The 16,797-nt window shown below is 44.6% G+C and overlaps 1 protein-coding gene across 4 annotated transcripts in view; it reads left to right on the top strand.

Annotated features, from left to right (window-relative positions):
• The window catches only part of RFTN1 (raftlin, lipid raft linker 1), a 114,520-nt gene that overhangs the window by 33,577 nt on the left and 64,146 nt on the right, over nt 1-16,797 (top strand). For all 4 annotated transcript variants that reach the window (XM_080974803.1, XM_080974802.1, XM_080974805.1 and 1 more), the window contains exon 3: nt 1,054-1,240. In XM_080974803.1, the coding sequence (XP_080830929.1) occupies nt 1,054-1,240 (187 nt within the window). The remainder of the gene's footprint in view (nt 1-1,053; nt 1,241-16,797) is intronic.

The raw sequence follows: 16,797 nt of genomic DNA, 5'->3' as shown, positions 1-16,797 counted from the left end.
GGAGTATTTGATGAATCACCTTTAGATTGGAAGCTCTTCTGGCCTCTGGACTCTCAGGGACTGTTTTGTTGTTTACACAGAAATCCAGAATTTGGCTTTGCCCATTGTACACTGCATTTGCCCAAATAATAATTGCATTGTAATCTGAAATACAAACATTGTTAAGGGATATGAGGGGAATTTAGTATTTAAAACCTTTGTTTTACTAGAACTTTGCAGCTGTAGCTTTTGCTGCTTTAGGTGTCTTCTTAGTTTATGAGTAACATTTACTTAAGTTGGTAGGGTGATTAAAACTTTGTTTAAGAAATCTGGAGATGCAAAGATTATAGCTTTAAAGGTCAGTTATGATGAAGGGCAGGTTAGAAAAGCACCAAATGGAATGTAATTTAAGCATTTAGGTATCCTGGCTGATAGCTGTTGGAGATGTGAAATTCATCTACTTTGGCCACCATCCTTAGCCATTGCACCTTTTGGGAGGGAGGTTTAAACTATAGTAAATTTATTATGGAGAAGGCCTTGGATATTGGAGATGTGAATCAAGTAATTGGTCACATACTGGTTAAGCAGGGTGGAAGAACAGGGGAGATGGTTTTGTAGCAGTGTGTTCACAGCTAAAAGACTACTGTAATTCTGCAGCATTGGGGATCCCAGGTGATGCCTAATAAAGGTTGGCTGTATGACTTCCTGTAACAGGACGTGTATGAAATGGCCCTTTTTAATAAAATGCAAAAAATGAAACTTTTGAAAGATCTGGTGTGGATTTTTAGAATTGTTTGCAGAATAACATCTAGAGCCATAAATTAGGAGAACAGTATTTTCTTTTTTCTTTTGTGCTTAGCATTACTGCTACTAATAGCTGGCTTATTCTTATTGCTGTTAGAGTTGCCATTAATATATACCATAAACAAACAAATGCACCCAACAGGTATGTATTTAGCTACTTTGCAGAAGTGCCTTTTTGTTACTAAAGAATGTAGATTTTTAAAAACTCAACATAATGCTTATGTAATATAATTCAGGTTTATTTATCAGGCTCTCTCTTTTTGGTTCCAGCTGAGCTACTGGGATCATCAGCAATCAGGCTCTCTTCCTTGCGTGATCTTCCTGCTCAGCTGCAAGAATTGTACCAGCAGGGTTTCATCTTGGCTGCTGTCCATCCCTTTGTGCAGCCAACTAATGAGAATGAGAGGACTCCCCAGGAACAAATCTTCAGGGCTGTACTGATCAAGAAAACAGAAAGGTAAAGCTCAAGATAGTGAGCAGGGAATAAAAATAGACAATGAGATTTCCTGCTGAGATTTGACCTAGATCAGGAAATAATAGCAGTGTCATGTTAATATTTGCTGTGCAAGCCTTGGGTATTTTCATAGGCTTAGCAGGTTTTGCGTGTTTTATGATCCATCTGCAGCTTGGCAGCAGTGTCTGAGGATAACAAGCTGAAATGTGTTTCATATTTTGGAATACAGTACACTGTCACCAGGAAACAACCAATCCTGGGCAGAAGTTTGAGAGGCTGGCCTGTACTTTTCCTCTTTTAGTGTAATAATTTTATTTTGTTAACATGCATCTAGAAAAACCATTTGGTTTCGATAATCACTTTTCCATTGTCTGTATAGCTGGTGGTATTATATAGGCAGTGCTGTTTAAAAAGAAGTTGAAAATTTGCAATTATATTAGAATTCAACCCCCACTACACCTATAAAATAATTTTCTTGCTAAATATAGACACATCACATCAAGAGAATTTTTTTGTTTTGCTTTGATTTCATTTCAGTGCAGATAAGCAGCGCATTTTAATGCAACCTATGTTCAAAGGAGATTAGGAGTGAGACAGAGCTTTAAAAAAAGCCCTCATGAGTTGGTTAAACTTCAGACCTTGAGGACATGAGATATCTCAGCTTTTGTGAAGTTGATGAGCAGAAGAATTGTTCACCATGTAAATGTGATTTGTAAAAAAAGCCAAAATGGCTAGTGTCATTAGATGATATTTGTGGTTGCTTGTCCCTTAAGTCAATTGGCCATAGGCGGAGGATGCAGAGGAGAAGTCAGTCTTGCATTTCACATTGATTGAAATGCAGCCCTTCTATTTTCATTACAGGGAGGCAAATGTCAGTAACCCCTCCTTGCTGCAGACCACACACCAGCTGCCCCCTAGGCCAAACTACCATCCATATGGGTGTAGTGTAAGCTTTCTCCTCTGCAGTTTAGCCTTCCAAGGGTTAAAAATAAGCTGACTCAGTTCCTAGAGAGGAGAGGAAATTAATGTGGGAAGGAGAAATCATTTTACAAAGGAAATACTATTTTCTCCCCCTCTCCACCCCCAAAGTCTTTTCCATGGCTGGAGTGAAGTGACTCCTGTCACTCCCAAGCTCTGCATGGTGACCTCTTCTTGGATCTGGTGAGCTCCCACACCCAGTCTTTGTGCATTCGGATGAAAGGGAGTCCCAGGACTGCAGGAAGGAGGGTGCATAGGAAGATCTGCAAGGCAGGAAAGCGAGGAGAGGACTAGGAGACCCGGAGGGGTGGGGGGAAGAGATGCCCAGATTCCAACACCAGGCAGTGAATGGAAGCACAACTGATTGGGAGGGTGTGGGGGCCTAAGAAGAGCAGGTGAGACACACCTCCATTTCGTCCCATAGAATAGGAGTACCCCACAACAACACCCACATCAGGGAGTGAAGCTTCTGCCTTTCCTCTACCTGTGCTGTTTCCAGGTGGAGCAAGGAAAGGTCACTTTGTTTAACACTAAATAATTTAATGTGTAAAGAAAGAAAGAATATTGTTTCTATAAGAAACCTAGGTTTTCTATATATGTGCATAATGTCATGCTTCCCAGTAGATTCAAGTCTCTCATCAGTGCAGGCAGGTTTACAGTCCAAACACAACAACAGCCCTAGAACGAAACAAGGTCAAGCACATAGAATCAGTCTAGATCCATCCATGATCCAGAAGCAAGCTCAGAAATGGGGCTTTTCTCCTCCATAGAACAATGAGAGAAAACCAACCTCTAGTCTGTAATGGGCAGATAATGCATTGCCTCTCACCCTGCTTCTAATGCAGTCACCGGGAAGAAATTTACAGTTGCTGGTAGTGACTCCTTTTGTGAAATTAGTGGTAAGAATGGGGAGACAAAATGAGCGTTGGATCTGAAGGTGTTCCATTTTCAGTGTTCTTTCACGAGTGTAGCTGCTTCTTCTCCCACTATTGTTTCTACACCAGTAACAGAATATTTAAGCCCATGTGGGTTGTTCCAACATAGCTAGTAAAAAAATAAAAATAAATGCAGTATAAGCACGGATAATTGCGAAACACCGGCCTGTGAGTGCTCCAATTGGAAAATACCCTCTACCAAAGGCATCATGGACTTTGAAGAAGCATAAACTCAGGACGAAAGGGAGAATCGAGCTAAGAGGAAGGCACGTTTGGCCAGTGGCGGAGCTTCATGCTCTGGCATCAGGGGGTGAAGAGCAGGCAGGGCCAGGGCTGGCGCGTGTCCTGGGGTTGTGGCGTGTAGCCCACAGGGGCATGGCGTATGTCCTGGGGGCGTGGCGCCCAGCGCGGGTGGGGGGAACAGCCGCAATGGCACCCCACCCAGATCGTGCTGCTGGGGGCGGTGCGCTCCCCCTGCACCCCTCTACCTCCACCAGTGCATTTGGCAGATCCTGACCGTGATCAACTTCCGCCCGGAAACCTATGTCCCTACTGTGGAAGGACGTGTGGATCCAAAATTAGCCTCCACAGTCACTTACGGACACATCACTAACACCATATTCATGGAAGACATCTTCCTCGATCTTACTCGGCTACGAGTGATTGCCAAAGAAGAAAGAGGGAGTAAAGGTGCAGGGTATGCTCAGACTACTGAGGTGTATAGCTTGCCTGGCTAACCCTGTTTCCACAGTAACCCACATAGGTAGAAGTTATCAATGTGTTATCAATGTGGGAGTAAGCACAAGAGACAGGGGTGGTCTAATCAAAATCTCAGATGCTGCAGTTTTCCATTAAGAAACAAAGAAGAAGAGGTAGTTGTAGCAACCTGTTTCCAATATGAATTATTATGCCAAAAATGTAAAGAGTCTACTATCATAAAAGAGAGGGGAATAGAATAAGCTAAGGTGGGCAATACTTTGACACTAGAGGCTATGTAGTTTGACAGCTGTTACCTTTTTGGTTATGTGCAATATAAAACATGTAGCTATGGTGGGTAAACTGCCTGTGTTAATAAGAAGCTTGATAAACAAAAGAGAGCACATGCAATTTTAGTCTTTAAGCAGAGCAGTTTATCACAAATCGGATTGCTTGTAGCCAAACAGCTAGGTGGAAATAAAATGTCTAATTTTGACATTTTGCTGAAGAGGCTGCAGCTAGTGCTAATTTTCATCTGGCATATGCAAAAACCTTAAGATTACTGGAGGCTCAGTTGTAAGTGCAAATTCATTAGCAGAACTTGCATGCCCTAAGAATTTAGCTAGGACTTCCTGCTATTTTCAGCAGTCCTGATTACAAATTCTGACAAATTGCGTGATGTGATAAAAAGCTTTTAGTCTTTATTTGTGGAGCACAGCACAGTTTCTGTTAAGTCCTCTCCACACACCCAGAATTGTTTGATTTCTCCTTATTCTCTTGTACAAGTACTACATGCATCTTTGCCTCCCCCCCCCCCCCCCCGGAATTTTATGCAGTGTGGGATCAGGATTGTTTGATATGGTTTTATTCACTATATGCAATGTATAGCATATAATAATGTAATCCTTGAATTAATATGTGCTGGCATTGGTATTTTGATTTTTGTTGCAGCTTATTTGTAAGCTGACAGTTGAAGACTTCGAAACTCTATTTTTGCACCTTGGAAAAATGTCACTGAAATAAATGCCAATTCTACTGTGTTGCTACTGACTTGATACAGTCATCTCTGGTGATTGCACACCTTGCATTTCACATTATTTTGAAAGTGTCCTCACATGAAAAGAATGCCCCATATGGAAAGCTAACACACTTTTTCTCTTGACATACAAACATACATACATACATGTTTTTCACATGGGGACAGTTTTAAATAAATGAGCTGTTACCTGAAATCTGAGGTGGTACAGTCAGATGACACACTGTACTAAGTTAGGAACAACTTTACGATTCATCAGTCATTGTGAATTGTAATAATACTGATGAATCTAAGGAGAAATCCTCAGTCTTTCCCCACCCCCCACCCCCATGATCAAATGTGAGGAGAGAGACAGATACAGAGTGAGAGATCAGATGGAATTATTAATTGGGCCATTACTGAGTGTGATAGGTAGCATGCTTTCATGTGAGCTTATTTTTCAGGACATATATGTTGTGGTGGATAATATTGCTCTTTTCTTATGATCAAATGGTGTTAAGCATATGAACCTGCCCCCTTCTCTAGACAATGCAGTGCAATAATTAGTAGATGTGCAAAATGTGTTTCAGTACTGGCCAGTCCATCCCCTCCTGCCTGGGCACTCCAGCCCAGGTGAGCCCAGACTCACCCCACCTGGAAGAGATCAACATGAGTTTCTTCCAAGCTCATCCTCACTTAGTGCAAGGACACCATGTGCTCCAGAAGCCCAACTATTGTTTTCCTCCTTCTTATACTGCAGGTACATACTTTCTCACTACAGGTCACCACATACAGAGTACCTATACATGTTATGTTTTTTTGCATACACTGGCAAGTGTCATATAAAACATAGTGCTCAATTCTGGGATATCGTCCACTAACAGAGAAAGGTGCAAGTACATTGATGAAGTCCCAAAGATTTTAGGTGGGGTTTGACATACTTGAAATGGCTTTTGGGTCACTGTTTGATACACAGGTTAATGACGCTTCTCTTAGACAATACTGACCATGGGATTGTTTGCCTTCTAGCTGAACGAAGTGCTATTCACTTTTAATGTTTCAGTGTTCAATTGTGAGCTAAAATATATTCCTAAGAAGTTTTTAAGCAGTCTTTACAGCTGAACACATTTAGTTTCTGTTACGTTGCGGTGATTGTGGGCATCCCAGAATATGAGTATATGCAAACTCTCTTACTATAGAGGCTAAGAAGGGATTTTTGTGTTTTTTAAAAAAGAAAATAATCATAACAAAAACTGTGTGGTTTTATTTCTGCACTTATTTAATTGAGCAAAAAGGCACCTCAAATAACATGCTTAGCAAGTGACATTTCCCCCTGGCATATTTTATGCTTCCCATTCGTACCCTACAGCACTTAAATATTCTAGAGTTTCAATCTGTGTTTCAGATGTAGTATCATGATGTCAGTATTTTAGGGGAGTGTTTTTCAGACAGGGTACCATGAGCATTCCCTCCAGAGGTTCCACAAAATTTTACAGCCTTCCACCTCAAGCACTTTCCCCTCTTGCACCTGCCAGTCATTCCTCAAACTCAAGCTACATTGCTGAAAAGTTAATGAACCCACAGAATTACATTTGTGAAAAACATTCTGATAGTTGAATGATTTGAATAATATTCCAATTATTAATTAGCAAAAAATTTTGCCTTTGAATTTTGTAACTGTTAAATAATGTTCTTAATTGTGTTTACTGCTTTGAGGTGGGGGCAGGGAGATGGTGCTGAGATTCTGCAGGATATCACTCTATGCTGCAGTATTTCCTCTGCAAAAAAAAGGAAGAAAGATAGAAAACGACTGTTTGCAACTAAATGTGTCATTAGAAACCACATCAACTTTTAAAAAAGATAATAATTGGTATGCCCACCCCCACCGATTCCCCCCCCCCCGGACTGCAGCAGCCAGGAGGAGAAATTTCACTGTTCCTTCCTCACCTTCAATTCTGAAAAAAATAAAATTGCACCCCACACCTACTATTATTAATTATAGGTGCCACTGGGAACTTTAAGACTAATAGCAGCTTGGGAGTAGGTGATTTTCACTGTGGCTTTGATGGTGGGAAGAGTGAAACCACTCCACATTCTTCAGACCTGATGAAAATCATCCCACCCCAACCCCCGCTGCCTATTGTTAAATTTTATAAGCCAGTATAGTTTCTAATGACACATTCATCATCATTTGTCCTTTGACCATTAGAGTTATGGAAGTAGGAGAAATCAAATGCAAGTGCATGAACTAAGGACAGTCCAAAGATGCTTTTAGGTGGAAAGATGTGATTATCTACTCTCTCACACTCTTTTGCAGAGAAGAAGCTGCAAAGGGTGGCACCAGAACTGGTTCATTATCACCTTATGCCTCTGTTGCTTCCCAGGCATCTAGAAATAGCACATAACCATGCATGTAATGTGCAGAAAAGGCCATGATCAGAGGCTGGGTTGCATTGTAAGGAGTGCTCTAATTATGAGATGCATTATAAAGGGTGATTTCAGAATGATGATGGGGATTTTTGAGATGGCTATGAAGAGGCAGCAGATGTGAGGTTTAATCTCGGGACTGCTTGTTCACAGTGATTCTCACATGACAGAACTGATTCACACTGATTTACACTTTCAGGAAAACCCCTTACAGAAGAGGAATTGCTAGCGGGTGACAGCTTATTACAAAGCATGTTTCTCTACAAGCGTCTTTCAGTTCTAGTAAAGTGGCCAGAATAAGAAAATGAGGGCTATATGTGTACACACACACACAGAGAGAGAGAGAGAGAGAGAGAAAGAGAGAGAGAGAGAGAGAGAATGAAGCAGGCTCAAAAAAAACGTCCTGAGGAGCTTCAGAAAGGCATTATGACCAACTTGGTCAGACATCTTGTTTTCTGATTATCACATAATTGCCCTCATAACGGTTCAACATACCTTGTTCTGTGAATTATCGTATTTTTCGCTCTATTAGATGCACCAGACCACAAGACGCACCTAGTTTTTAGAGGAGGAAAACAAGAAAAAAATATTCTGAATCTCAGAAGCCAGAACAGCAAGAGGGATCGCTGCGCAGTGAAAGCAGCAATCTCTCTTGCTGTTCTGGCTTCTGTGATAGCTGCGCAGCCTGCATTTGCTCCATAAGACGCACACACATTTCCCTTTTTAGGAGGGAAAAAGTGAGTCTTATAGAGTAAAAAATACGGCATCATGTTTACCTTGTGCCAGAACAATTTAAATAAAAGTCATTGAAGGACTGACCTTCTTTTGCATTATATCACTAAATTTCCCTTTAGCAGAAGCTTTTACGTTTTTTTAGTTGGAACTTCTTGAAATTCAGTGTTAATTGCTATTTTTGTCCTTTTCAGTCTAATTCTGGTTTGCCTGACATAAACCTATTTGGTCTCATATGGTTCACCACAGGCCACCGGAATTATAGGATGCTATAGCTCATTGTGTAGTGTCCAAGAAGAGTGCATAGGGCAGTATGAGGATATAGATCGGGTGTAAGGAACGTCCAGCCCTCCAGATGTTGCTGAACTACAACTCCATCAGCACCTATAAGCATAGCCAATGGACAGGGATGACAGGAGTTGTTGTGGGTTGGCAATTGTCTGTCTCGGGAGACAGTGGGAGAGTGTGCATTTAAGCATGAAGTCAGTCCATTGGAGAATTACAATGTCTGCTGTGGTTGTAGATACCGAAACAGGAGAGACATGTTTTGTTGCAGCTGGGGCAGATGAAGGTGTCTGGATGGAGTGATGCAGGTGCACCATGACGTTTCTTCTTTCTGTGCTCTCCCAGCCGCACTGCAAAACCTATGCTGTGAATACATGGTTTTGGCTGCCCTCCTTGCCAGAAAAAGGTGTAGTTCTTCTTTCGGTGGCTGCCATTCAAAGTGAGTCTGATCTCTTGTAGATCTCATGTTTTCAGCTCACTGACAATGATGGCCATCTTTCAGGAGTTGTAGTTCAATAACATCTGGGAGTGCCAGAGGTTCCCCAACTCTGATGTACAGTGGTACCTCGGGTTAAGAACTTAATTCGTTCTGGAGGTCTGTTCTTAACCTGAAACTGTTCTTAACCTGAAGCACCACTTTAGCTAATGGGGCCTCCTGCTGCTGCTGCTGCGCCGCTGCTGCACGATTTCTGTTCCCATCCTGAAGCAAAGTTCTTAACCCGAGGTAATATATCTGGGTTAGCAGAGTATGTAACCTGAAGCTTATGTAACCCGAGGTACCACTGTATATAGTGTTAGATTTGGATAGGGAAGACTTAAGTTTAAATTCTTTTTCAAGCTTTATAAATGACCTTGAGCAAGTTAGTATTCCTTAATACAGGGATGGGGAACCTTTGGCCCTCCGGATGTTGCTGGATTACAACTCCCTTTCCATTGGCCATGCTGGCTGGCGGTGATGGGAACTGTAGTTCAACAGCATCTAGAAGACCAGATTCCATACTCCTGACTTATTCTAAACTTCCTTATTGAGTTGAGTTTTTAGATGGATAAAATAGGAATACCAATTGAAGCTACTGATGTGTATTCAATGGTAGATCTGTGTAAAGAGTCTTACAGGGGCCTCGTCTGGATGTGGCCAAGATTTGAGTAACAGAAGACAGATGTTTCACACATACATGGGCTGTATCCAGCTAAGTCCTACACAGAGTACTACTTAATTCACTAGGACTCACACTGGATGCAACATGTATATACACACATAAAAATGTAAAGGGACCCCTGACCATTTGGTCCAGTCGTGACCGACTCTGGGGTTGCGGCGCTCATCTCGCTTTATTGGCCGAGGGAGCTGGCGTACAGCTTCCGGGTCATGTGGCCAGCATGACTAAGCTGCTTCTGGTGAACCAGAGCGGTGCACGGAAACGCCGTTTACCTTCCCGCCGGAGTGGTACCTATTTATCTACTTGTACTTTGATGTGCTTTCGAACTGCTAGGTTGGCAGGAGCAGGGACCAAGCAATGGGAGCTCACTCCGTCATGGGGATTTGAACCGCTGACTTCTGATCGGCAAGTCCTAGGCTCTGTGGTTTAACCCACAGCGCCACCCGTGTCCCATATATACACACATACACACACGCACAGAGGCAGCGACCATTTTGCATGAGAGTTTCGTTCCCAGCCCCCACATGCTTCAGTGGAGCATGCACAAGCACCTCCGCCCCTTATGCCATGCCCACGTTATGCCTCCCTCCTGCCCCTTTCTGGCTCCAGACATCAGCAATTGCGTGACAATTGGATGCACCTAAATGGTTGCCACCTATATACTGATTCTTACAACTAGTTTTAAAATATGTTTGTGTATTTTTTGTCAGGCTGCTACGAAGCTAATCTTTTTAAGCATGCAGACAAGGGAAGCTGTTTCATATTGAATTGTAACAATGGTCCATCTACTTCAGTATTGTCCACACTGACAGGCAGCAGCTCTCCAGATTTTCTGATGGGATTTCCGCTCTATTTGAAGATGCCAGGGATTGAACCTAGGACCTTTTGCATGCAAAACATATTGTCAGGGAACTGCCATCGGAAGGAAGGGAAGTGAAAGGGCTCACACAGGTTGGGAGAGACTCAGCAGCTGAAGAGGGAACCAGTAGGGGGAGAGGAGCTGAGCTGAGGGAAAGGGAGCTGGAGGGATGGCTCAGAGACACTTCCAGCGAAAACAGTGGGGAGGTTTCAGGACCTCCTGTAGGGACACCCACTCCTCGCCGGAAACTGTCACGCAGAGAGTCCAGAAGACGTGTTTCCGTTAAGGAGCTTTTATGTTGGAAGCGATTCCGAAAGCAACCACTGTCGGAATCTGCCAGCGACTGACGGAGCCATGTTTAAGGGGCTCCGTTACAGACAGAGGTTTGCAAACTTGACCAAACTCTGAGGGACTAGGATTTTACACACAAGCAGCTCATCGTCCCATCACAGCATTCCGACAGTCTTCGTGAGCAGCTTGTGCAGGAGAAGGCATCATGAGCAACCCAGCCGGAACCGGAGAAGCAGGAGCTGGAGCGGGTCCAAGCCTGGAAGAAAGGTACCGGGTGTTGGAGGTCCAGCTAGCGCTGCAGACGGCGAGGCTTGAGGAGAGGAGGGCTCAGGATGCAGACAAAAAGGGGAAAGACACCCAGCTCGTCAGAAAGGTACCAGGATTGGTGCAGAAGTTTGGGGGGCAGCCCAGTGTTTTTTGTGGATAAAAAAAACACGAACAAGCCGAGGCTTGTGTGTGACTTCAGGGCCTTAAATGCAGTGTCAGAACCAGTGGCTTTCCCTATGCCCAGGATTGACGACATTTTGACAAGGGTCAGGAAGGGAAAGATTTTTACTAAACTGGACCTAAGGGGGGCGTACAACCTGATACGAATAAGGAAGGGGGATGAATGGAAAACCACCATGTTCACCCCTTTGGGGGCATTTGAATATTTAGTTATGCCCTTCGGCCTACAAGGAGGCTCCGCGTGCTTTCAATCGTTTATGAACCATGTCCTGGGGCCTTTGCTTTACAAGAATTGTGTGGCCTTCTTAGACGACGTGTTGGTGTATTCTGAGAATGAGGAGCAGCATGTGAGAGACGTCAGAGAAGTGTTGAGCAGGCTGCAAGCCAACCAGCTGTGGGTGAAACTGGAGAAGTGTCAGTTTCATACCAAGGAGGTGGAATTCCTGGGGTATCGCCTGTCAGACAAGGGATTGGCCATGGATCCCGGCAAGGTCCAGGCGGTGCTGGAATGGAAAACACCCAAAACAAGGAAGGATGTGCAGAGGTTCCTAGGATTTGGGAACTTCTATCGTAAGTTCATCCGAAACTTTGCCCACCTGACGGCGCCCATTACGGACTGTCTCAGCAGTAAGAAGAAGTTCGTTTGGACTGAGGAGGCGGAGCGAGCATTTGAGGAACTAAAAAGGGCCTTCGCCTCGGAACAACAACTCCTGCATGTGGATTTACAAAAACCGATGAGAGTGGAAACTGACGCATCAGACAGAGCTATTGGGGCGGTGCTTCTGCAGCCAGGGAAGGAGGAGTCAGAGTGGAGACCGTGTGCCTTTTTTTCGCGAAAGCTGAACAAATCCGAGAGGAACTACACGGTGTATGACCGAGAACTACTAGCCATTCATGAGGCGTTCCGGAGATGGAGGCACCTGCTAATTGGCGCACAACATAAGGTGCAAGTGTGCACTGACCACAAGAACCTAGAGTATTGGAGGACGGCACGAGTGCTCAACCAACGGCAAGTGAGATGGGCCCAGGAGTTCTCCAAATTTAACTTTGAGATTTGTTACGTGCCAGGCCCAGAGAACATTAGGGCGGACGCTCTCTCACGCAAACCTGAATATTTGGAGGGGGAGGGAGCACCCGAAGAGAGACATGTCATTCCAGAGGACCGCTGGGTGTGTGGGGCGGCATTGGTGGGACAAAGAGAACTGGTAGAGGAAACAGAGAATGATGAATACGCCCAGAATAAGCTCAGAGGTCTTAGGGGTGAGGGAGAGGAACCAGGGGGTTTCGAGGAAAGAAATGGAGCTTTGTATTACAAAGGGGCACTGTATATCCCTGAAGGAGACTTAAGGGGGAGGGTACTCAAGCAGTTGCACGACAGCCCCACGGCGGGGCATTTTGGACAACACAAAACCATGTGGTTGGTCACCAGGGAATTTTGGTGGCCTAAGGTGAGGGAAGATGTACGGGAGTATGTAAGAGGGTGTGAGCAATGCCAGCGAGCCAAAGGGGAGAGGCGGGCACCGGCGGGGCTATTAGAACCCTTACCAACCCCAGAACGACCTTGGGAGGCAGTGTCGATAGATTTTATGACTGATCTGCCGAAGTCCAAGGGGAAAACAGCCATCATGGTGGTGGTAGACCTACTAACAAAGATGTGCCACTTTGTAGCCTGCTCGCATGCAGTCACGGCGGAAGAGACAGCGAAGTTATTTGTAGAACACATTTTTAGGTTGCACGGGGTGCCATTGAGGGTGGTCTCAGACCGAGGAAAACAATTTACTTCCAGGTTCTGGAGGAAGCTCATGAGCTTACTGCAGGTGGAGGTCAACTTTTCGACTGCCAGGCACCCTGAAACCAACGGGCAGGCGGAAAGAGCAAACGGGGTCCTCCAGCAATACCTGAGGTGTTATGTCAATGACAGAGAGAATGACTGGGTAGAAAAGTTGGCGCTGGCGGAATTTGCCTACAACAATGCCGAGAATGTGTCCACAGGGATGAGCCCCTTCTTGGCTAATTATGGGTGTCATCCCAGGGCTTTCCCAGGGGGAGAAGGGGAGAGATGGGGTGTCCCGGCAGCCGAGCATTTTGTAGAAGAAATGGAAGCAATCCATCGTCAGCTCCAACTCAACTTAGAAAGGGCGAAGGAAGAATACAAGAGGCAGGCAGACAAGAACCGAAGGGAAGGTGAAACCATAAGGGTGGGAGATAGGGTGTGGCTGTCAACCCAAGGGTTGCCGTTCAAAGGAGGTTGTAAGAAATTAAGACCCAGGAGATTGGGTCCCTTTGAGGTCATTCAACAGGTCAACCCAGTGGCTTTCAGGCTCCGGTTACCCAACCACATGAAACTGCACCCAGTATTTCACAGGTCGTTACTGTCACCGTATGAGGGGGGACGAGAAGGGATGGCCACTCGGGGACCGGTCATAGAAGAAAGGGAATGCAGCAGCCATGTGGCAGAAATCCTCGACGCCAGATGGAAGGGGGATCAGGTGGAGTATTTGGTAGCGTGGGAAGGAGAACCGGAGTCAGAAGATATCAATGACGAGGTATTGATAGAAACGTTCCATCAAAGGTTCCCAAGGAAACCTCAGCCTGTGGAGAGGTTCCGGAGGGAATACTTTGGGACCACCGATGAGGAGGAGGAGTTGGAAGGATTCTCGGAATCGGAAGGGGAAGGGGAGATGGACTCTGAGGAGGAGGAGTACTTCGAGACCAGGAACCGCAACAGGTGGAGAGAAGTGTTCGGGACATCGGAAGATGAAGGAAGTTCATTCCGGGGTTTTGCCTCCTCACCGCCCGTAGAGGAGGGGGCGAGAGGGGATGAAGGGGGCCCTGGAGGGGAGGTGGATGTCAGGGAACTGCCATCGGAAGGAAGGGAAGTGAAAGGGCTCACACAGGTTGGGAGAGACTCAGCAGCTGAAGAGGGAACCAGTAGGGGGAGAGGAGCTGAGCTGAGGGAAAGGGAGCTGGAGGGATGGCTCAGAGACACTTCCAGCGAAAACAGTGGGGAGGTTTCAGGACCTCCTGTAGGGACACCCACTCCTCGCCGGAAACTGTCACGCAGAGAGTCCAGAAGACGTGTTTCCGTTAAGGAGCTTTTATGTTGGAAGCGATTCCGAAAGCAACCACTGTCGGAATCTGCCAGCGACTGACGGAGCCATGTTTAAGGGGCTCCGTTACAGACAGAGGTTTGCAAACTTGACCAAACTCTGAGGGACTAGGATTTTACACACAAGCAGCTCATCGTCCCATCACACATATGTTCTACCACTGTGCTCTGGCTCTTCCCTTGTGTATGAAATATGCATCAATTTTAAACACACTTCTCTTACACGAGCAGTAAGGTAGTAGAATTAGAGTCACTAATAGAAGAGTACATACTAGCATTTACACATAGCTCCTTTCAAGCAGCTTTGTTCATTAGAGAACGTGGTGGAGACAGGAAGTACAAATGCCGTGCCCTTCCTGTTCCCTGCACTTCTTTGTATCATCTGAAATACAACTTTTACCTTTTATCCTGGAGGAAGGTATAGTTCTATTTCTGGCACTACGGAGACACTTGCGCTTCCTGTCCACCCTGTGTTTCGCAGTATCGGAAGCCATTTTTCAAGTCGCAGTGCAAACAGTTATGAAGCCTGAAACTGCTTTACAGAATTACTCAGATTGTAGTCTTAGCAGATTTTCCCCAAATAAAACGCTTTTAATGAAGCCGTTTTGAGTAATGGTATCAGAATATATATGTTTATTCACATGGACATCACTTTTTGAAGTTGTTAACGGTTTTGAAAGTTACATCACATTGGCATTTTGCAGGATCTGTTTTATTCATTGAATGCAAGTTGTACAGACCAAGCACTGGTGTATTTGGTTTTAGAGAGTTGAGTGTCTTCAGTAATACAACAGGAAGTCAAGTTCCTCTTTAAACCATTTCCTCCTCCTTTGCTGCCATGTACAGTGGTACCTTGGGTTAAGAACTTAATTTGTTCTGGAGGTCTTTTCTTAACTTGAAACTGTTCTTAACCAGAAGCACCACTTTAGCTAATGGGGCCTCCCGTTGCCGCTGCGCCGCTGCTGCACTATTTATGTTCTCAACCTGAAGCAAAGTTCTTAACCCGAGGTACTATTTCTGGGTTAGTGGAGTCTGTAACCTGAAGCGTCTGTAACCCGAGGTACGACTGTATATGAATTAAAACATGAATATTTGAAAGAATTGTTCAACCTAAATTTCTCCCAAATTCTATCACATTCACATAATAGGGGCAAAGGAAGTCCATCTTCATGTTAAGCAGTGAGAAAATAGATCTCATAGCTTCCCAAGCCCTCTACGTATTCCGCAGAACTTCAGGGAGAGTTGTGTGAGTAATGACCCCAAATAATGACTGTCTCTGCCAAAGCCACCCAGAGTTTGTTAGGAGTGCCAGCTTGGCCCCACGACCGTGGGTGCCTGGGATCATGGGTGCCATACATGGCCCTGGTGCTGAAATTTATGGGTGCCCAGACCCTTCATGGGGAATTTTGTGGGTGCTTGGGTACCCAGGGCCCCAGGGAAACAGCACCTATGGAGTTTGTGGATTTCTATTTTTATTTTAACCTAATTTTTTAATTAAAGATTTCTTGGTTTACAAAAGTATGTCCAATGCCTCTCTTTTCAAGTTACATTTTCTACAGATCAGTTTCATTCGTTGAGACATTAGTGTTACGTTAGGAAGAAAAGGGGGAAAGAGGTGGAGGGGGGCATGGTGAGTGGGGGTGGGGTCAGGTGGTAATGTTTCTAATCTGCTTAATGTATGTGGGGGGGTTGTGTCCGTGTTGCTTGTGCTCTTTACTATTCGCTTGTGGATTTAAGTTTGTGGATTTCTTACTGTTAGTTCATTGGTTTGAATTAAGGGTAAACAGAAAACAAAGAATATCAGCCTGTGTTTTGGTGGGCTAGTGCCCTTTTTGTGGCAGCATACTCTGAAGTCTTTTTTACTGACTGTGAACTCAGGGTTCGAACACCCTGGTATGGTGTTTTACTAAATAGTAAATATTACAGTGGTACCTCAGGTTACAGACGCTTCAGGTTACATACGCTTCAGATTACAGACTCTGCTAACCCAGAAATATTCCCTCGGGTTAAGAACTTTGCTTCAAGATGAGAACAGAAATCGTGCTCTGGAGGCGCAGCAGCAGCAGGAGGCCCCATTAGCTAAAGTGGTGCTTCAGGTTAAGAACAGTTTCAGGTTAAGAACGGACCTCTGGAACGAATTAAGTACCACTGTACCTTCACATTTCAAGAAAGGAGATTTCAACCAAATTTACTAAGCTGTCTTGGAAAGTGGTGGGCTTTTCTTTTTTATGGGTTTTTAAGCAGACTCTGGGTTTCTTCCAGGGATGCTTCTGCAGGGGATTACCTTCATTGGCAAGGGACTGAAGCAGGTGACCGTTGATGTTCCTTCCAACTGTGAATTTGCACTTTTTAAAAATTAAGGCAACTTTCTCTTCTTTTTCTAACAAACTCTCAACCTCCGTTGCCTTCTGATAACCTCAGTTATTGTCAGGCTGTTTTGAGCTTTCTTTTCCTTTCCTTAAAAAAAAAAAAAAAAATCCACGCAAATATTTGGCATGCCTGAGGAAACCCCCAAATATTGGGAAACTGTTATGTACTGAGTTGAATAGGATCCAAACTGCAGCAGTCTGATTGGTCCTAGAACAATAGGATTCAGAATGCAGCAGTCTGATTGGTCCTAGAACAA

Source organism: Podarcis pityusensis (assembly GCF_964106645.2).
Source record: "Podarcis pityusensis genome assembly, chromosome: 12".
NCBI classification, from domain to species: Eukaryota; Metazoa; Chordata; class Lepidosauria; order Squamata; family Lacertidae; genus Podarcis; species Podarcis pityusensis.
This window is presented reverse-complemented; position numbering and strand designations above follow the sequence as displayed.